The sequence below is a fragment of the Alosa pseudoharengus genome, unplaced genomic scaffold, assembly GCF_046254945.1.
Source record: "Alosa pseudoharengus isolate Yale_2024_CS ecotype anadromous, Long Island Sound unplaced genomic scaffold, YU_APseudo_1.1 YU_APseudo_1.1_scf_26, whole genome shotgun sequence".
Classification (NCBI taxonomy): domain Eukaryota; kingdom Metazoa; phylum Chordata; class Actinopteri; order Clupeiformes; family Clupeidae; genus Alosa; species Alosa pseudoharengus.
Window position 1 is genome coordinate 995,947 of NW_027468701.1, and position 21,639 is coordinate 1,017,585.

At 39.4% G+C, this 21,639-nt stretch overlaps 2 protein-coding genes across 9 annotated transcripts in view; one reads left to right on the plus strand and one right to left on the minus strand.

The window, feature by feature from the left end:
* Positions 1-1,180: 1,180 nt before the first annotated feature.
* Positions 1,181-21,091, minus strand: LOC143099261 (uncharacterized). 6 transcript variants are annotated; one of them, XM_076262352.1, is made up of 9 exons: positions 21,071-21,091; positions 5,108-5,212; positions 4,936-5,002; positions 2,610-2,703; positions 2,331-2,414; positions 2,127-2,216; positions 1,937-2,029; positions 1,729-1,805; positions 1,181-1,608 (listed from the first exon to the last, which is right to left on the minus strand). In XM_076262352.1, exons 2-9 carry the CDS (start codon positions 5,185-5,187, stop codon positions 1,474-1,476), a joined length of 720 nt encoding a protein of 239 aa, XP_076118467.1. In that variant the 5' UTR covers positions 5,188-5,212; positions 21,071-21,091; the 3' UTR covers positions 1,181-1,473. The 6 variants fall into 6 exon arrangements, with proteins under 6 accessions (XP_076118467.1, XP_076118465.1, XP_076118468.1 ...); XM_076262350.1 differs by lacking the exon at positions 21,071-21,091 and adding an exon at positions 5,973-6,078; XM_076262353.1 differs by lacking the exon at positions 21,071-21,091 and adding an exon at positions 5,968-6,078 and having other exon boundaries at positions 1,181-1,602.
* Positions 20,620-21,639, plus strand: part of LOC143099259 (inactive carboxypeptidase-like protein X2) — a 386,609-nt gene continuing 385,589 nt past the window's right edge. Inside the window, exon 1 of one of the 3 annotated variants that reach the window (XM_076262346.1) lies at positions 20,620-21,321. In XM_076262346.1, coding sequence (XP_076118461.1) covers positions 21,024-21,321 — 298 coding nt within the window. In that variant the 5' untranslated portion in view covers positions 20,620-21,023. The remainder of the gene's footprint in view (positions 21,322-21,639) is intronic. The other 2 variants (XM_076262344.1, XM_076262343.1) reach the window with 2 other exon arrangements.

Genomic DNA, 21,639 nt, shown 5'->3' on the forward strand with positions numbered 1-21,639 from the left:
TATATTGTGCTTTTATCTGATATATGCAATGATATATGTAGGCTACCTCATGTGCAAAAATGGGAAAATAACATGTATTTAAAAATATTACAAATGTTGCAAGCTTTTGACTTTATAGTCAAGCAGGTGATACATCTTAATAATTCAAGCATGTTTCTCATGTTATATATACAAATATTTTTGTAATTTTGAAATTATAGCTATTTCTGTAATTAGACTACATGCCCCATGACGTGTAGCGTTCATTTCAACGCTGCTTTATAACAATGGCGCCGAATTTGTAGTTCATTAAAACGGCTTTGTATTAAAACATAAACAAATTATTGTTAGGATGCACACTGGCACAGACGACTTTTGCTGGGTATAATATGTAGAGAAATAGTTAAAGCAAGTTAGTACATGACTCATTGGCATTCAATGAAAAGAAGTATAATTCCACAAAATATCGAAAAACGTGTACAGTAGGCTACTTCTGACCCTTGTTGCTAGGCAACGCCCCGTAGGCCTACCTGCTTGGCTGAAGAATAAGGAGGCTCATTATCCTAATCTTTGCTGTTCAAAGCAACATATAAATATATATATTAAATATATTGAACAGGGAATAAATTAAGATGTTGATCAGACTGTAATAAGGACAAGCAATAGGCTAATAAACAAATGCCCATTCAATCAATGATATAATAACAAGTTGCTTACTGTTTAATGGACTAAGTGCATGTTGAACAAATGTGCCTTTAGACCCCTTTTAAAACACTGTAAACTATCACAGGAACAAAGAGCACTGTGCAACTTATTGCACCCACATGGAACCACTGAGGAAGAGTCTTGAATTTAGCGTTCATGAGTGGTCGACAGAACAAATGGTAATCAGAAGACAGCAGTGGGCGGTTGGGGAAGTACATCTTGATCATTGAATTAAAATAACAAGGAGCAGATCCAGTCAGTGTCCTATAGGCCAAAGTGAGAGATTTCAATGTAATGCTGGCTACTACAGGGGGAGTGTAGGAGAATAGGCCTAGGAGTGGATATGCATGCCCGATATACATACCCCATCTGCTGGAACATTGGCTCATATATGTATTTTCACTGACACATTATCTATGTATCTATCTAATTTTAATTATGATAGCCATAGTACATGTGAGATTACAACAATAATAATGAAAGTAGTAATACAAACTGAAATGACTAAATGAATGAATTCCTTTATTGTTATTGCATTGGGAAAGAAGCTATTTCTAAATCTGCTAGTGCTAATCTGCTTGTTTTTAGACTCTGTAACATAGGTGGCTAACTGTTTCCAATTGTCCTGTTCTGTTCATGGTACACCAAAACTGTCACACTTGGATATTGAATCAATTACGATGAAAAACACGTAGCTTATCAACAAAGAAAAGTGAGATTGCTTTATGATGATAGATGCTTTACTTTTCCAAAAGATGTTGACACATTAAAGGAAATGACATGTAGTATTCATTGTGATCCTTCTTTATGATCTGCCGCTGCTGCTGGTGGTGTTTGTGGTGCTGGTGGTGTTTGTGCTGCTGTTGGTGTTGCTGCTGGTGCTGGTGATGGGGGTGATGGTGGTGCCTCAACAGACTGCTGCAGCTCAACAGATTAAAGGAAAAGCACATTATTGTTAGATATGTGTGTACAAATCTGTTTTAGTCTGTAAAACACACTGGTATGCAAAAGGTTTTAGACAGGTTCATGCATTTGTATATATACCTGGAGATTGTAATACGCATTGTATGAGCGTACCACCTGCCTCAGCTTTTCAGCAGTGAAAGCTTTACGCCCTTCACCTTTTCCATAAAAAATGGCAAACAATGCATCATTACTGGTTTTATCATATACTCTTATGAAAAGTCAAATCATGTTGCAACAGCTGTGTGCATGCAGTTGAAACAGTAATAGTTGGTCAATATTAACATACCGTCACTGACTGAGGCAAAGGGCAATTCCTCAGGCCACCAAGGCGGCCTGTGTTGTGGCAGATATTCAGACCGAGACAAACCCTGACTCAGTGCTGAGATAGAAGGGTGTTAAAGTGTAATCAGATTCAGTAGTCTGCATCATTTTGATCTTTAAATAAGGAAATTGAAAACATACAATGCCAGTCATACCATGTTCTTTTATCAGACGGCCAATTGCCATCCGGCAATGTGTGCCACTGATATCAGGGTCAACGTATGGCCTCTCACCCCCCAAAGCATCTGTAAGACAGTACGCTCAGTGTCATTAAAAACAAATGTTAAGGTTCCTTTTCTGAACTTCAAGAAAGGATTGACACAGAAACAAACCTTAACACCACTTTCATTTATACATACCACTTGACACACCCCTATTAGTGTACATGTTTAGCAGCTCAGCCTTCCTGTCATTGGTCCAAAAGGCCTCAAGATACTTTGGCCCTAAATGAACCGTAACCGGGAAAAAAACCCTTAAAATCCATTATCAATTCGGTTTGTGTTGCCATGTCAATATCATTTTTATCAAAACTCAGGGCCAGATTGTGACCATACTAAAATAATTGTTCTTCCATTGAATGTCATCTTCGATAGATCTCATCATTGAAATGTTGTTGAATAAAAACATATTACATATACCTGTGAAATTAACGGTGGGTGACTCACTGCTGAAGTCAACCCATACGGCAAAAGCCAGGGGTGCTCCAGCCTCACCACCGCACCAATTCTTCATCTGAAAACAATATTAAAAATATTATACTTTCCCTCTCTTTTAAAAGCAGCCTCCCTCCCTTTCTTTCTTCACTGCACCCAATATTAGCATGAATTGAGACATGTCCCACTGTATTCTGAAAGCCTGACCTACTTTCCTGCAGACTTTTGCATATCATACGATCAGTGTTCATAACTCTATACATGGCACTATTTTGTATATTGGCGAACGAGGTACACATATGATAAGTTTTGAGCTCCAACTCAAAGGCAAAGCAGTTTCAGCCATGCAAACCATATATTTTCTGAAAGCTGGTCAGTTGTAGGTGTGATTTAACATACATTAGGACATGTCATGTGGTTACTATGGTCATATTGTGGTTGTTGCTAGGGTAAATTGAATGGTTGCTATGGTGTTGCTAAGGTAGATATGGTGGTTGCTATGCAAAATAACATGGTTGCTATGGTGGTTGTTAGGGTAAGCATGTTGGTTGCTATGGTGGTTGCTAGCTTGACATTATACAAGTGGTTGCTAGGGTAATTAAGATGGTTGCTTGGGTGTTGCTAGGGTAATTAAGGTGGTTGCTTGGGTGTTGCTAGGGTACATATGGTGGCAAAATAACAAAGCAGTGGAATTGCTAACGTTTAGCCATTTTTACATTTTTAGCCAAAAAAACTCACTTATGTTGGTCTGATCAGTATGAAATCAGAATATGTTGAACAACGGGACATTACAAACAAGCCAGGCTCAGTTTGGAGTCGGTGGATTATTCCCGGAAGGAGATAAACGGTTCGAAACATACAAGGTTTCCCTCTTCTGCCGCGGTAACGCTAGGTGCTAGAGGGATGGGACCAAGACGCACGGCACCGCCTTGAGGCCCCTGACAACTGTTCCAAAGGTGGGATATCTGAGACACCCACAAAAAAAACAGTGAAGGAAAAACTTTAAAAAAGTTGACCACTCCCACTTCAGAGGTGGAGTTTTGGGTGGTAGCATGGAGCTACGAGGCTGAAATTCAAGTCAGACCTTCTGCACAAGACCCACATAGAGCGTGCAAAGTTTCATCGCTCTAGCTGTAACGCAAAGCATTGTGCCTACTTTTTTGGCAATTTAAAGCAACACCAAAGAACTTTTCCTCTGTCGCACGCACTATTTGTTTATCCAGCACCAGCTTTGCAAATAACAATGTCCACAGACAAGGTAGAATATGTTGCATGATTTTATGAAAGTACGATGTATTGCGACATCAGATGCAAGTCAAATTTGTAGTTTCTCATGTCTCATTCCATCGAACTACATATCCGCTACCCGATCCGGCAAACTTACATAGTGCGGTTATAGCCGATAGAGGGCCTCGAAGCGGATGCAGAAAGTGCCGTTCACCCTGTTACGAGTTGATGAACCACTGAAACGATTTTGGAAACACTATTTTAAGGTACAAAAAACTCTTTGGTGTTGCTTTAACATTTAGCCATTTTTCAATTTTTAGCCAAAAAGCACACTTATGTTGATCCGATCAGTATGAAATCAGAATATGTTGAACAACGGGACATCACAAACAAGCCAGGCTCAGTTTGGAGTCGGTGGATTATTCCCGGAAGGAGATAAACGGTTCGAAACATACAAGGTTTCCCTCTGCTGGCGCGGTAAAGCTAGGTGCTAGAGGGATGGGACCAAAACGCACGGCACCACCTTGAGGCCCCTGACAAATGTTCCAAAGGTGGGATCTCTGAGACACCCACAAAAAAAACTGTGAAGGAAAAACATAAAAAAAGTTGACCACTCCCATTTCAGAGGTGGAGTTTTGATATGTCAAAGTCAGTAGGAAGGTAGGACATGTCTTAATTAATTGACATCTAGAGGCTATAGGCTTTCAGAAAATATATGGTTTAGGTGGTCAATTCAGCTGTCCCTTAACAGTGTAGGCCTAAATATATCAGCTGTACAATGCGTTTCTCGATCTACAATATGGGCCTATGTACGCCTTATGATGCACCAAAGTCAGTGGGAAGGTGGGACATGTCTTAATGTATATTAATTGACATCTAGAGGCTATAGGCTTTCAGAAAATATATGGTTTAGGTGGTCAATTCAGCTGTCCCTTAACAGTGTAGGCCTAAATGTATCAGTTCAATCTACTTTCTACAATCTGTAGAAACAATCTAAATCTACAATATGGGCCTATATTTAGCACAGCGACAACCATATCTAGCAAAATCACAGTAAAAGTAATGTAAAAGTGATGTAAAATACCTGCCAATTGTCCTCTGTATCCACCGCTGCAGTAGACCATGATGTGAGGATGCACTCCATAACACAGCTGTTAATGGAAGCAAGGACTGAGGTGTCAAGGCCAGCATGCTTCAGCCTCTTCAGGAAGTTGACAAATGAGTAGCCAAACAAGGACAAACAAGGCCTTGCTTACATACTGGCTGTCTTGTAGTTTGACACCACTCTCCTTTCTGTGAGTGTTCTGTTGGAGTAATTTAATGAAATGCAACCCATACATCAGGATATCAGGAGCAAGGATCTGTGAAAACATAAGTAGAGGGGAGAAAAAAAGACATAAAGATATGTCGAGAAAACATTGCAGCACCATCCCTAAACAACACATCAGGACACCTTTCTTTCCTTTTTCATTTGATCACTACTGCAATTCATACACCTTGTACCCTTGTATACAGGTGAGACAAGGGTAAAACTGATGTGGGTATTTATTCTATTATAGAATAGGCTACTAAAATATAACTCCACAACTTCAAGTGTCAACACTGTAGTTTTGAAGGAGTATTTGTAGTTCTTATGCAGGAAAATCAGTATAGGCTACTTTGGACATTAAAAGCTGCATGCACTACGTAGTACACTCAGAAATGCATTATTTTGGAGATAGAAATGTTGCTTTGTTTTTCAGAAAAACGGTAGTAGCATAACAGAATTTTTTGTCACATGAATTACCCAGACCCAAAGAAACAAATAGCTTATTACGTGAAACTGACCTGCTTATAATTTAATGTCAAACACCATCTCAATCACCATCGCACTCATTTCGATAATTTCACCAAATAACCATAACAATTATTTATTTGGCTAATTATCACGCATTTGTCCACGTCTTTTACCATTATAAGACATTCACTAAGAAATTGCACTAATTTCGCGTGATTCTAGTTGTTTTACAGCATGAAGGGTTTTTGGTCATGATAAGTATACCTATATTTTGTTCGAAACAACAAAAAACAACACCATTATTATTATTATTTACTAAATTAACGTAGTTTAACTTACCTTACCCCACATAGCCAGCCAGCTCTCGCTCTACGATGCGTTTCCGCTTTCTTGTGGTGGCGTGTGTCACATGACAGCAACCAGCCTATCACACTGGGGCTGTTTCCTTTTTCGAGCTTCGCCCTGCGATCGTCGCACACAGTGACGCGATGCACAAAATTGCGCCAAAATATCAATAGCAATGAAAAAGTACAGTCTTAATATTTTATATCCTTGCTCAAATTTGTAAAATAATGAGCATAAATCTCCGAATGAAAGAAACTTGGGTATATGTAGCCATTACATTTAAACACATCACTTCCCAGAATGCATCTCTTTGCCAAAGAACTTTATTTCCACCTTAAGCAATATAAACATTTCTGCAGTAGTGTATTACATTTATAACAACTTCATAATCAGTATTGAGACGAAAGAACTAGTGCTATCAGTAAGCTATTCTTTTTAAGTTGACATTCTCTGGGGATACGCTTCTGACATGGGCTTTGTTTACCTAGCAACGGTTACTATGCCTCGCTGAAATGAGAAGTGAGAACGTTTTTATTAAATATCCCACTTAAATAAGGGCATAATTTAAGCCAACGGCAAATATGCAGTCCTGAAACGACTGTAATTATTCAATATCCATGTATCCCAAAGTTATAAAAGTCAGTTGACCGAAATCTGTACTCAGTTGTTGAAACGGGGGATCCGTGTGTGGGCCACGGAATATATTGTCATTAACTTGCATTGGAACGAAATCTGTTTGTGTTTCACGGAAATGTAACTTCCGTTGAGCGAAATCTGCACTCAGTTGTTGAAACAGGGATGGAATGCAACGCCTGACAGGCTAACATTACATAAAAATCGAACTGATTGTATCAAAAGTGTGTTTCCCAATAAGATAACAACATCCGTTGAGCGAAATCTGCACTCAGTTGTTAAACGGGGATCCGTGAAATAGCCACGGAATATATTGTCATTAACTTGCATTGGAACGAAATCCGTGTGTGTTTCACGGAAATGTAACTTCCGTTGAGCGAAATCTGCACTCAGTTGTTGAAACAGGGATGGAATGCAACGCCTGACAGGCTATTACACAGACACTAAAAAAGGCAATAAAAATCGAACTGAATGTATCAAAAGTGTGTTTCCCAATAAGATAACAACGTCCGTTGAGCGAAATCTGCACTCAGTTGTTTAAACGGGGATCCGTGAAATAGCCACGGGATATGAGTGTCATTAACTTGCATTGAATCGAAATCCGTGTGAGTTTCACGGAAATTTCAGTGATTCCGTGGGCCCACCACGGATTTTGAGTTAAGCGTCCGTGGCTATTCACGGATTCTGTTGATCTGCAGTCCACTCCGCTCCTCAGAATTCCTGGGCAGAAAACAATATCAATTGCAAAAGTTTAAAGATGCCCTGCCACATGTATTTCATTACTTTGTGGTAATGTCTGAAGTTCTACCATGGACTTGTTCACTTGCTTTACTGAACGATAGCAGTGAAATGACAATAATCAAACATGTCATGAACAGCTAAAAGTGCTGGTAGGTTTACATCTAAAACAGAGTCATTAACTTCCTGTTTCGCTATGTGCAACAACATAAAGGACCGTAGTGCAATATTCCCTAGACTCTGCAACATTTTTTGTGGAAAACATACCTTGAGCCTATCCACCATTGATAGGCTATTGCATCAAACACCTTTTGATACACTCAGTCAGGCATCCTCTCTAAGATGCGAAGAATTTGCAGACTTCTTCAAAAACAAAGTAATTTCTATAAGGGAGGCTATTGGTAACAGGTAATATGTTTGATAGTACACCCAAAAACAGCCCCCCAAAATTAAGGGTCTTTAGCACTATTACTCAAACTGAGCTTAGTAAAATTATAGCTCAAACCGGCTCTTCAACATGTGCTTTGGATCCAATCCCTACTAGATTCCTCAAAAATGTATATAATAGCTTAGCTCCCTTTATTCTCAAGGTAATAAATACCTCATTAGAAACAGGTATATTTCCAACTGCTTTTAAAACCGCTGTTGTGAAACCTTTACTTAAAAAGTCGAATCTTGACCTAATCTGAGCAACTACAGGCCTATATCAAACCTACCGTTCCTGAGCAAGGTACTTGAAAAAGTCGTTTGTAATCAGTTAAATACCTTCCTGAACGAAAACAGTATCCTTGAAAAATTCCAAATCACAGCACAGAAGCAAAAATAGTCAATGATCTTAGACTGGCTACTGACTCAAACAAAGTCTCAATCCTTATTCTTCTAGATTTGAGTGCGGCATTTGACACCATTGATCATAGCATTCTAATTCACCACCTTGCGAAGTGGGTGGGTCTCTCTGATAATGCTCTGAACTGGTTTCAAACCTACATTACTGGCAGAGATTTTTATATCAGTCTAGGAGATCATGTGTCTGTAAAACATGACTTGCCTTTTGGTGTGGCCCAGGGGAGCTGCCTTGGTCCCCTGCTCTTTTCCCTATACAGTGATGGCCAAAAGTGTTGGCACCCATGCTAAAGTTGACTGAAAAGAGGAATATAAAATCATCTTTTGGAAATTGATCTTAATGCCTTAAGTGAAAAATGAGGAAATATCTATTACCTATTAGCTGGTTTGATTTGCATTGAGCTCAGTGAGCATCAAACCAGCTAATAGGCTAACTGAAATAACACCCATGCCAATCTCTAGGTATGGTGAAGGGTATGTGATGATGTGGGGCTATTTTAATTCCAAAGGCCAAGGTAACTTTATCAGGATGCACAGTATTCTGGATCCATGAAATAACTGGCCTTTAAAAATAAAAATCTGCCTGTCTCTATGGGAATTTAACATAGGGGTGTCAATACTTATGACCCCTGTATTTTAAGGAAGAACATTTATTTATTTATGATACATTATTCATTCACTAAGAAAATTTGTGTCCTTAAAGGTTAGATATTTCCTCATTTTTCACTTAAGGCATTAAGATCAATTTCCAAAAGATGATTTTATATTCCTCTTTTCAGTCAACTTTAGCATGGGTGCCAACACTTTTGGCCATCACTGTATATGCTTCCGTTGGGAAACATCATAAGTCAGCATAATGTTAACTTCCACAGCTACGCAGATGATACCCAATTGTATATTTCTGTGGAGCCAACTAACCCAGATGGCCTTTGCTCCCTCACTGCATGCCTAACCTCCATTAATCAGTGGATGAGCAAAACATTTTTGAAACTAAATTATGACAAAACAGAGCTACTTTTGGTTGGACCAAAACCAAAGCGAGACATTGTTCTTAGTAATCTTGGGAACTTGGCGCATCAGGTCAAACCAAAAGTAACAAGCCTCGGTGTCATCTTAGATGCAGAGTTACGTTTTAAGCCCTATATCAGTAAAGTTACTCAGACAGCCTATTTCCACCTGAGAAACATTGCCAAAGTGCGGCCCTTTTTAACCCAACAAGATGCAGAAAAACTAATTCATGCCATAGCTGTCAACCCTCCCGTTCTTTCCGGGTTTCTCACGTATTTTCACTTTTTTCCCGCTGTCTTCCCGTTTTAATATTTTCCCGTAAATATCCCGTATTTTAACAATCTCATAACATTAGCTCTACCATCGGACTTGTCAGTCTCTGTACTGTTGTCCTGTTGCTACCCCTTGCCCTTCCAGCGAATCAGATGTTTTCAAAGCATCGTTTTGCTTGCTTGAAGGCGACAGTGAGACTATTTAACATGACAGCGTGGTTGTCGTGAGAGCATGATTCAGTGGCACCTGTAGTGTACGGCCGCACGCACTGTGTGTATCGGCCTACCAGGCTATAGCTACAGTATACGAGTAGAGAAAGAATTCCCCCTGTTTGTATATTCACTCCAAGTTGGCCTAACTTCCCAACTCTGCACTGTAGCCCATACACTGCATGACAGGCTGTTTATATTTTTCTCTAAAATAACCAAATGCATTTGTTCAATTGTATGAAGAAGAATTACGCACTAGGCTACTTGGAACGCACACATTATGTTTGCGCAGGAGAGAGAATGACACGGGGGCATCGATTACAGAACTTTAGCCTTGTTAGGGCTGTATAAAGTTGACCAAATTATATAGGCTGTTGTTAGGCGTAAATAAAGTTGGCTACTTTGTTGTATTGTTTAGCTGCCCAATGCACGAGCTTGTAATTGCGAAACGGACTAATACTGACGAAGCTGAAGTTGGCCGCACATTCAGAATGCGGTGTAGTTAAGTTTCGATTCCACCTTAAATATTGCAATTTTCTACCGACAGGGGGCAGCGCTGACTGCAAATACGCGATGACACTGGCATTTGCCTAGTAGCAGACGAACATAGGCTACTCCTCACAGACGAATAAAAGCCTTTTTTCTGGTGACTCCATTGTCGACCAATCTTTAAGTAAATGATACAACATGCTTTCTGTCAAATAAATCGGTTCATATTGCACTTGTTTTGGGGGGGCTTTTCTGTTCTTTCTTTACATGAGCTATATTTCATATTTTACAATTTATGCACTAGATTTGATACCCATTGCTCACACATGATTTGCCGTGAGATATTACACCACATCCCGATACTACCGTCTCACAGCGTTCATATGACACCCAGCATGCCAAATTTCGTCGTGGAAAATGCCCATTTTTTTACATTTAAATGACTATATTTCATATTCCACAGTATATGCACTAGATATGATACCTATGGTCCATACATCATTTGCCGTGAAATATTACACCACATCCCGAAACTACAGTCTCTGTGCTTTCATTTGACACCATGCATGGCCAATTTCGTCGTGGAAAATGGCCATATTTCATAGATTTAATTTACATGAGCTATATTTCATATTCCACAATTTATGCACTAGATTTGATACCTATAGCCCATACATCATTTGCCGTGAAATATTACACCACATCCCGAAACTACAGTCTCTGTGCTTTCATTTGACACCATGCATGGCCAATTTCGTCGTGGAAAATGGCCATATTTCATAGATTTAATTTACATGAGCTATATTTCATATTCCACAATTTATGCACTAGATTTGATACCTATAGCCCATACATCATTTGCCGTGAAATATTACACCACATCTCGATACTGCAGTCTCTGAGCTTTCATATGACACCCTGCATGCCAAATTTCGTTGTGGAAAATGGCCATATTTTATAGATTTACTTTACATGAGCTATATTTCATATATTACCATTTGTGCACTTGATTTGATGCCTATTGCCCACACATCATTTGCCGTGAAATATTACACCACATCCCGAAACTACAGTCTCTGAGCTTTCATTTGACACAATGCATGGCCAATTTCGTCGTGGAAATTCACCCTTTTATTACAATTGAAATTACATGAGCTGTTTTTCATATTCCACAATGTATGCACTGGACTTGATACCTATTGCCCACACAACATTTGCCGTGAAATATTACACCACATCCCGAAACTACAGTCTCTGAGCTTTCATATGACACCTTGCATGCCAAATTCCATCGTGGAAAATGGCCATTTTCCTTACATTTAAGTTAAATGAGCTATATTTCATATTTTACAATTTATGCACTAGATTTGATACCTATTGCCCACACATCATTTGCCGTGAAATATTACACCACATCCCGAAACTACAGTCTCTGAGCTTTCATTTGACACCATGCGTGGCCAATTTCGTCGTGGAAATTCACCCTTTTATTACAATTGAAATTACATGAGCTGTTTTTCATATTCCACAAATGTATGCACTAGATTTGATGCCTATTGCCCAAACATCATTTGCCGTAAAATATTACACCACATCCCGATACTACCATCTCACATCGTTCCTATGACACCCTGCATGCCAAATTTCGTCGTGGAAAATGGCCATTTTCCTTACATTTAAGTTACATGAGCTATATTTCATATTTGACAAATTATGCACTAGATTTGATGCCTATTGCCCACACATCATTTGCCGTGAAATATTACACCCTATCCCGATACTACCGTCTCACAGCGTTCCTATGACACCCTGCATGCCAAATTCCATCGTGGAAAATGACCCTTTTTCATAGATTTAATTTACATGAGCTATATTTCATATTTGACAAATTATGCACTAGATTTGATGCCTATTGCCCACACATCATTTGCCGTGAAATATTACACCCTATCCCGAAACTACAGTCTCTGAGCTTTCATATGACACCTTGCATGCCAAATTCCATCGTGGAAAATGGCCATTTTCCTTACATTTAAAGTTAAATGAGCTATATTTCATATTTTACAATTTATGCACTAGATTTGATACCTATTGCCCACACATCATTTGCTGTGAAATATTACACCACATCCCGAAACTACAGTCTCTGAGCTTTCATTTGACACCCTGCATGCCAAATTTCGTCGTGGAAAATGGCCATTTTCCTTACATTTAAGTTACATGAGCTATATTTCATATTTGACAAATGATGCACTAGATTTGATGCCTATTGCCCACACATCATTTGCCGTGAAACATTACACCCTATCCCGATACTAATGTCTCACAGCGTTCCTACACCCTGCATGCCAAATTCCATCGTGGAAAATGGCCCTTTTTCATAGATTTAATTTACATGAGCTATATTTCATATTCCACAATTTATGCACTAGATTTGATACCTATGGCCCAAACATAATTTGCCGTGAAATATTACACCACATCCCGATACTGCAGTCTCTGAGCTTTTATATGACACCATGCATGGCCAATTTCGTTGTGGAAAATGGACATATTTCATAGATTTAATTTACATGAGCTATATTTCATATTTTACCATACTTAATACCTATTGCCCACACATCATTTGCCCTGAAATATTACACCTCATCCCGATACAGTCTTTGAGCTTTCATATGACACCCTGCATGCCAAATTCTATCGTGGAAAATGGCCATTTTTCATACATGTAATTTATATGAGCTATATTTCATATTTTACAATTTATTCACTAGATTTGATACCTATTGCCCATACATCAATTACACCATATCCCGATACTACAGTCTCTCAGCTTTCATTTGCCACCATGCATGGTCAATTTTGTCATGGAAAATCCCCATTTCATTACAATTGAAATTCTATGAGCTATATTTCATGTTTTACGATTTATGCAGATTTGATCCCTATTTGGCGTGACATACAGCACATCCAGATACAACAGACTTTGCACTACTTAAAAAATCTCACAAATTCTATGTGTGCTCATGTATAGCATAAATGAGAATTGCTCTCTTATTTCACACTTCTACTGTCAGTCATAACTGTTGAAATCTGACAATGATCACGAGGAGCGTGTAATTACATCCATTGTGCAGTTATTCTTTTTTTCTGAAATATAGCTCATGTAACTTAAATGTAAGGAAAATGGCCATTTTCCACGATGGAATTTGGCATGCAAGGTGTCATATGAAAGCTCAGAGACTGTAGTTTCGGGATGTGGCGTAATATTTTACGGCAAATGATGTTTGGGCAATAGGCATCAAATCAAGTGCACAAATGGTAAAATATGAAATAAGTAAATCTATAAAATATGGCCATTTTCCACGACGAAAGTTGGCATGCAGGGTGTCATATGAAAGCTCAGAGACTGTAGTTTCGGGATGTGGTGTAATATTTTACGGCAAATGATGTTTGGGTAATAGGCATCAAATCAAGTGCACAAATGGTAAAATATGAAATAAGTAAATCTATAAAATATGGCCATTTTCCACGACGAAAGTTGGCATGCAGGGTGTCATATGAAAGCTCAGAGACTGTAGTTTCGGGATGTGGTGTAATATTTTACGGCAAATGATGTTTGGGCAATAGGCATCAAATCAAGTGCACAAATGGTAAAATATGAAATAAGTAAATCTATAAAATATGGCCATTTTCCACAACGAAAGTTGGCATGCAGGGTGTCATATGAAAGCTCAGAGACTGTAGTATCGGGATGTGGTGTAATATTTCACGGCAAATGATGTGTGGGCAATAGGTATCAAATCTAGTGCATAAACTGTGGAATATGAAATATAGCTCATGTAAATTAAATGTAAGGAAAATGGCCATTTTCCACGATGGAATTTGGCATGCAAGGTGTCATATGAAAGCTCAGAGACTGTAGTTTCGGGATGTGGTGTAATATTTCACGGCAAATGATGTATGGGCCATAGGTATCAAATCTAGTGCATATACTGTGGAATATGAAATATAGTTCATGTAATTAAAATGTAAGAAAAATGGCCATTTTCCACGACGAAGTTTGGCATGCAGGGTGTCATATGAACGCTGTGAGACGGTAGTATCGGGATGTGGTGTAATATTTTACGGCAAATGTTGTGTGGGCAATAGGTATCAAGTCCAGTGCATACATTGTGGAATATGAAAAACAGCTCATGTAATTTCAATTGTAATAAAAGGGTAAATTTCCACGACAAAATTGGCCATGCATGGTGTCAAATGAAAGCTCAGAGACTGTAGTATCGGGATGTGGTGTAATATCTCACGGCAAATGATGTGTGAGCAATAGGTATCAAATCTAGTGCATAAATTGTGGAATATGAAATATAGCTCATGTAAATTAAATCTATGAAATAGGCCCATTTTCCACTACGAAATTGGCCATGCATGGTGTCAAATGAAAGCTCAGAGACTGTAGTATCGGGATGTGGTGTAATTTTTCACGGCAAATGATGTGTGGGCAATGGGTATCAAATCTAGTGCATAAATTGTAAAATATGAAATATAGCTCATGTAACTTAAATGTAAGGAAAATGGCCATTTTCCACGATGGAATTTGGCATGCAAGGTGTCATATGAAAGCTCAGAGACTGTAGTTTCGGGATGTGGTGTAATATTTCACGGCAAATGATGTATGGGCCATAGGTATCAAATCTAGTGCATATACTGTGGAATATGAAATATAGTTCATGTAATTAAAATGTAAGAAAAATGGCCATTTTCCACGACGAAGTTTGGCATGCAGGGTGTCATATGAACGCTGTGAGACGGTAGTATCGGGATGTGGTGTAATATTTCACGGCAAATGTTGTGTGGGCAATAGGTATCAAGTCTAGTGCATACATTGTGGAATATGAAAAACAGCTCATGGAATTTCAATTGTAATAAAAGGGTGAATTTTCACGACGAAATTGGCCATACATGGTGTCAAATGAAAGCTCAGAGACTGTTGTATCGGGATGTGGTGTAATATCTCACGGCAAATCATGTGTGAGCAATGGGTATCAAATCTAGTGCATAAATTGTAAAATATGAAATATAGCTCATGTAAAGAAGAAACAGAAAAGCCCCCCCAAAACAAGTGCAATATGAACCGATTTATTTGACAGAAAGCATGTATCATTTACTTAAAGATTGGTCGACAATGGAGTCACCAGAAAAAAAGGCTTTTATTCGTCTGTGAGGAGTAGCCTATGTTCGTCTGCTACTAGGCAAATGCCAGTGTCATCGCGTATTTGCAGTCAGCACTGCCCCCTGTCGGTAGAAAATTGCAATATTTAAGGTGGAACGGAAACTTGACTACACCGCATTCTGAATGTGCGGCCAACTTCAGCTTCGTCTAATACTGCAACCCTTCCAACGTTGGGGGACGAATGTTGACATTTTCCCGTATTCTGCGTGAGAAACCCGGGAAATCTCCCTTATTTTCAATGCCCAATGTTGACAGATATGATTCATGCTTTTATCACTAGCAGGTTAGACTACTGCAATGCACTTTTCACTGGTCTTCCCAAAAAACATCTAAAGAAATTGGCACTCATACAGAACTCTGCGGCTAGACTTTTAACTAAGACCAAGAAGAGAGAACACATCACCCCTGTGTTGGCTGAACTGCACTGGCTCCCTGTTTCCTATAGAATTGATTTTAAGGTTATGTTACTACAAAGCTCTAAATGGCATAGCACCTTCATATATCTCTGAGCTTTTAATATCAACCACAAAGGAAACTTAGATCATCCAATTGTAATCTTTTAATTGTACCCAAAGTGCTCCACAAGCAAAGTGGAGAAGCTGCTTTTATCCATTATGCCCCAAAACAATGGAACACCCTGCCTCTGTACATCAAGCAGGCGAGTTCAGTAAATATTTTTTAAAAAGATTTGAAAACATACCTGTATAGGAAAGCCTTTAGTTAACTCATCTTATCCTGTAGACTACTTTTTCAGATTATTCTACATCTGCTGCCATTGGAGGGCGCAGCCAGCCAGAAGCAGATGGGCTCCCCCTATTAAGTCAGGTTCTGCTCAAGGTTTCTTCCTGGAATATGGGAGTTTTTCCTTGCCACAGTTGCCATATGGCTCGCTTGTGGGGGGTTAAGGCTGCCAGTCTTGAATGTCTGTGTATAAAGTCAAATAATTGCGACATATGCTAAGAACAAGCTAAGGCTGGCTGCTTGGAGTCCGCATCAACGGGGCCTAAACATTTGTTAGTGTAGCCGGACGAGTCCTTACCTGGGGCATAGTGATCGGTTTTGTTGTGTCTCGCTCCTGCCCCGCCTACTTCGTAAGTGGGTAATTGGCAGCTGTGCTCCATAAAAAGGGAGTGGGGCTATCTAGGGCAGACGTCTGCTTTGTCCAGGGACGACTCTGACCGACCTATCGCCTATCCCCGACGTTTGTTCCACCATTTGCTCCAGGTAGGCTGGAGTCTTTGTCTGAGGAACATTCGTTTGTGCATTGATGTGCCGGAAAGTTCAGAACTTTTGTTTACATTCCAGTAACAGCAGTCGCTGCTAAACTACTGGCTGGATATTCTCACGGCTGCTCTTTCCCCCGGTGTGCTCATCAATTCCAGCTTAGGTAGGTGTACTCCTTCCTGTGTGCAAACATTATCGCATAGCTAGGCCACTCTTACGTTATCTGTTAATTACAGCAACATCACGGAGTGTTGCGCTGTCCGGGCTCCCTACATCTGACGTTAGCTGTTGCATGGTAGGTTTTAGCTTTATTTACCTCGATTTACCTACATTAAACATAACGTTAGAGCAGTGTTTTTCAACCTTTTTTGTGCCACGGCACACTTTTGACACTTAAAATGTCCCACGGCACACTAACATCCTGTGTGAAGAAAAAATAAACATACCATAGCCTAAAATGTCAAATAATACACAGATGGCCTGGCTTCTATGCAAGACCTGCTCAATAAAACAAGCGCCCTCTGTCATTTGTAGGTGACTATATCTAATTTAATTGTTGTTTTGAACTGGATATGTGATGATTCTGTGAATTCTGGATATGGGGCCCCCGTTGTACAATGCCTGCATACCACAAATAGTGCAATCATACAATCAATGAGAGCATGTGGTTCTAAATTCTTTGATGCAACAGTTGCTTTTCTGGACCAGTGAGTGCAAGGGCGTAGGTTTGGTCTGAGCTTTGGTGGGGACACTACCCACTAATTCCCCCGGAAAAAAAAAAGGAAAAGCCACTCAACTCTTTCACCAGCCACTATAGATATAAAATGATTAAAATGTGCTACTGTCCAACTTGATCTATACTGTGTAGCACATAATCTGATTTTATATGTATACATATGTAGGCTATATTAACATTTATTTTCTATTTGGTCTGTTATGAAATCATGCATTGACCCATTTAAGCACAGCTCAGTTTTAAGAAACTTAAATACATGCATGCTTAGCATTTTGTGAAAAGAATCATTAAGGCTACATTGACAACTCTTAACCATAAGCTGCCTGTATATTTTCTAATAGGCCTATTTACAGATATCTAGGCGATGTAAGCACAGCTCAGTTTTAAGAAATGCTTAAAGCCGAAAGACCATGTTGAATTTTTCTACAATTTATTTCAAAACCGGATTACTCTGGAACAGCTAACTATACACGGGAATGCTTTACACCGTTGTGTTCGGTAAGGTCTGCTGTTTATTCTGATATATGGGTTGTCATGTGTTGCGTGAAGAGTGTGTAGGCCTAAGATATTCCACCGAGACGAATGGATGTGGAGATGGGCACAGAGAATAATTATTAAATCTCTTGAAGTAAATTTTTCTCGCGAACTGTTTATCACAGCAAATAGTGGCTATAGCACCGTTTAAAAGCTGAGAAAAGGCTCTTTCATGTGACACATGTGTGATGAGTAGCCTACTCGAGGAGTTCAACAGAGAAGAATGGATGAATTTGGACGCACTTCATATGCCTTGCAGTGAAGTGAAGCTGAAGCGCAGCGTCTCCTGCGGCTCACTAGTTATTATAGGTAACTTAAAATCAGCGCGATTTACCTTTATAGGCTACTGCACATTACACGATCTGTACGAGATGATCCGCAGCAAAGTGAGAAAGTATTTAACTCTTTGTAGCGCATGTGAGCGCTTTCCCCCCCACTTCAACCTGAATATTGGTGGGGACATTTCAGTCGTAATCTGACATTGGTGTGGACACGTCCTTCGGTCTCCACGCAAATCTACGCCCCTGAGTGAGTGACATTTGGGTAATTTTCTGCGGCACACCTGATGATCTCTCACTAGTGTGCCGCGGCACAGTGGTTGAAAAACACTGCGTTAGAGTAATGACTCTGTACTCCTTATAGGATCTGTATGGTATCCTGATGTGGTGACGGCCTTGCTGTTTTGTTCCTGTTTGGGGTTTGCTGTGTGGAGCGCCTTCCGCTTCTCTCTGTGGCCTTCCATCGCTGCGTCTCTGATGCATAATTGCTAGCTAACCTGGTGGTGGCTATCTGCTTGGGCCTGTTTAGTGCGGACGTGCGTGTTTGTTGCATGAGTGTGCATGTGTGGGAGTTTGGTTTGCTTGCTGCTCTATTGATGCTCGGTGCTTTTTTCTGTATTTTGTTTTGTCTTATTTGTACTCATTTGTTGTTGTTTTTATACTGCATGTACTGTCAAGTGGGCTTTCCCTGTGTATGTTGCTTGTCTCTCCTGCTGGGGGCTGCATTGGGCCCATGTTGGAGGGTTTATTCTCCTCTGGTGGTGTTTATCCCTTATTGTGTGTGCTGTGTTAATTAGTTTAGATAAGTCACCTTTTCATTTTGATTTGCAGTGTGGTTTGAATCACAGATTTCGCCTCAGAGGCTTTGACATCTGCCCTCTACGGCAAGCCCAATCTAGTGTCAACATTGATCCTGACTGGCATTAGATGGTGTTGCTCTGTTATTGAAGTGCATGTACATTGATCCTGTTTTGAATAAATAAATTATTATAGTTTTGTATTGTAATATCACGTCTCTGCCTATTATTCAGACTACCAACTTGTGTGACCCTAGTGGTAAACAGGAAATTATCAGGTTAATTTAACGGGTAGGTTCCTGGGTAACAGGGTATTAGAACCTGGTAACTGTTTATATACAAGGTAGGCTACTGTCACATTAGCCTAGGCATTTGTCAGCAAAGCCTTTATATATATCCATAGTAGTATAATAGTATTTCTGATATGTTGCTGATTGGATCATAAACGGCCACAGCAACAAAGGGGAATGACTGACTCTTCTTTAATAACTGTTACATGTTATTTTTTTATATTTCTGATATGTTGCTGATTGGATCATAAACGGCCACAGCAATGAAGAGAAGTGAAAGTGATTGATAATGACTGACTGAATGAATTTGGAATCACACTCATGTTTTTGTATACTAGGAATCACTCTCCCCACACACTCTGTCACACATGATAAACAAAAAGGTGTTTCACTAACTGGCCTAAATGTTCTATTTCAATTTAATTTTCAATTTAATTTCACTTATACACGTCTCATTGTGCTTTATAGAACGTTAAACATTCAGAGAGAGCCCATGAGTAACAGGGGCAAGGAAAAACTCCCTAGAATTGGAGATACATGATAATGAATAGGTTAATTAGGTGTAGAGAATGTTTAAAGCCACCTGAGGTATAACCAGTCACAGAAAGTATCGATTTGAATGTTAAATCTTCAAAAAAATAAGCATAATGTGCTTTCCTTGCTGACTGTTTGGAATTATTGTAGTTAATGTAATCTTACTGCTCTTTTGACAGAGAGCACATTTCTTTTTCACTTGGAGCATGCCAACACATATGCCATTCACTAAAGTGTAAATAATAATAAAAAAATGGGGCCCAGTGATGCACATCTGTTAAGCTGCTTAATTGATCTTTAATGTATACTTTGGGATGTTGTACTGTATATTTTCAATCCAAACAAGATGTACACCCTGAAACAATTAAGCAGTAAGCCCTGCAAGACCTTACTGTAGGTTTCAATTGTAGAACAGGAAAGGTGATTTTAGACATTGTTTTGCATCATGCCTAACACCACCCCTTTGTTCTAAAAATCAGAATGGTTGCCAAGCAACACAAAGACACAGCAACTCTAACTTTTGTATCAATTCATGGTGTATAAATAAATAATGACATGCAGTCAGCATTAAGGGTTGCGTTGGACTTTTCAATGGCTTCGAACATGATTCATCAAACATGAATCCTAATCAAGTACCGAAAGTATCCATTTTAGAATGTTAAACTATACTATGCAAAATCCCCCTTCTGTGTCTCTCTTTGCAGAAAACCCTTCTCTCAGCAGTGAGATGAAAACATGGTTCATTAAAGTTTATTTCCAGTCCTTTGATTTAGTTGTACAATATAGGTGTGGAATTTAAATGTTATTTTAACATTGCATTTGTGTAGAAATGCTGTTTTCCCCTGTATGTATCCCCCTTTCAATGTGTTGAAATGGTGGAAAGAAACAACCCCTGCTCCTCAAGACTACTGTAGCTTTACACTTGCCAACTTATCCAAAAGAAAACATTTTGACTACCATTATCTCTCTTTCTGTCTATTTGTGTTTTCTGCTCTCTCCCTCCTTTTTTATTTTTCCCTCCCACTTGTTTTCCCAAGAAAGAATTTGCTTAGACCTTCTGGCTGTGTGGCTTTGACAGGGACTTGGAACGTCTGAAAGTATGTAGACTTACTAAAAAGAGGACAAAGGGATAGACGAAAGGAGAGAAGAGTAACAGAGCAAAGGGAGAACAAAAGGGAATAGTTTTATAGAAAACCACTTTTGGCAGCCAACTAAATGTTGTAGCCATCTCATGATGTTTGCTTTGTTCCCGAAAAGATGGTGTAACCGTTCTCTTACTCTGTCTATACTGGCAGTCCTGTTGTCTCTTTTCCATGGCCACAGCTTCCATGCAGTTCAGGGTGAGGATTACTATCGGAGGGTCCAGCTAAATCGTGAGCATTATCACCACATACCTGAATCAGACCAGCATGCCCTTGAGAGACACCAGCTGCAGGGCAACAACCGAAGTGGAAAGTCTGCTTTCAGAAAAGCACATAAAACTAGCGCTGAGAGGAATACACAAGCCACTGGGGGATCAGAGACATCAGGTAAACATGTTCCTCTACTTTGCTTAAATTGTCCTTTTAACCCAAAACTTCTATCAGTAAAATTATCTCCACTAATACTCACTTTCTCAGTAACCCTCTGATCATTTGACCCTCAGATCATCTGAAACCTTAGAATATTCATTTGGAAAACAATATTACTGCTGAACCTCTGTGGTAAGAGGGATGTAGGGTTAATGAATGATGGCATCTAGAGGGAATACTCATTGTGGGTGTGCCTGTTTCTTGAGCAGTTGTGGGTGGGCCATTTATATTTTGCCAACAGTGTGTGGGTTTAAATACAAACATACAAACAGAGCC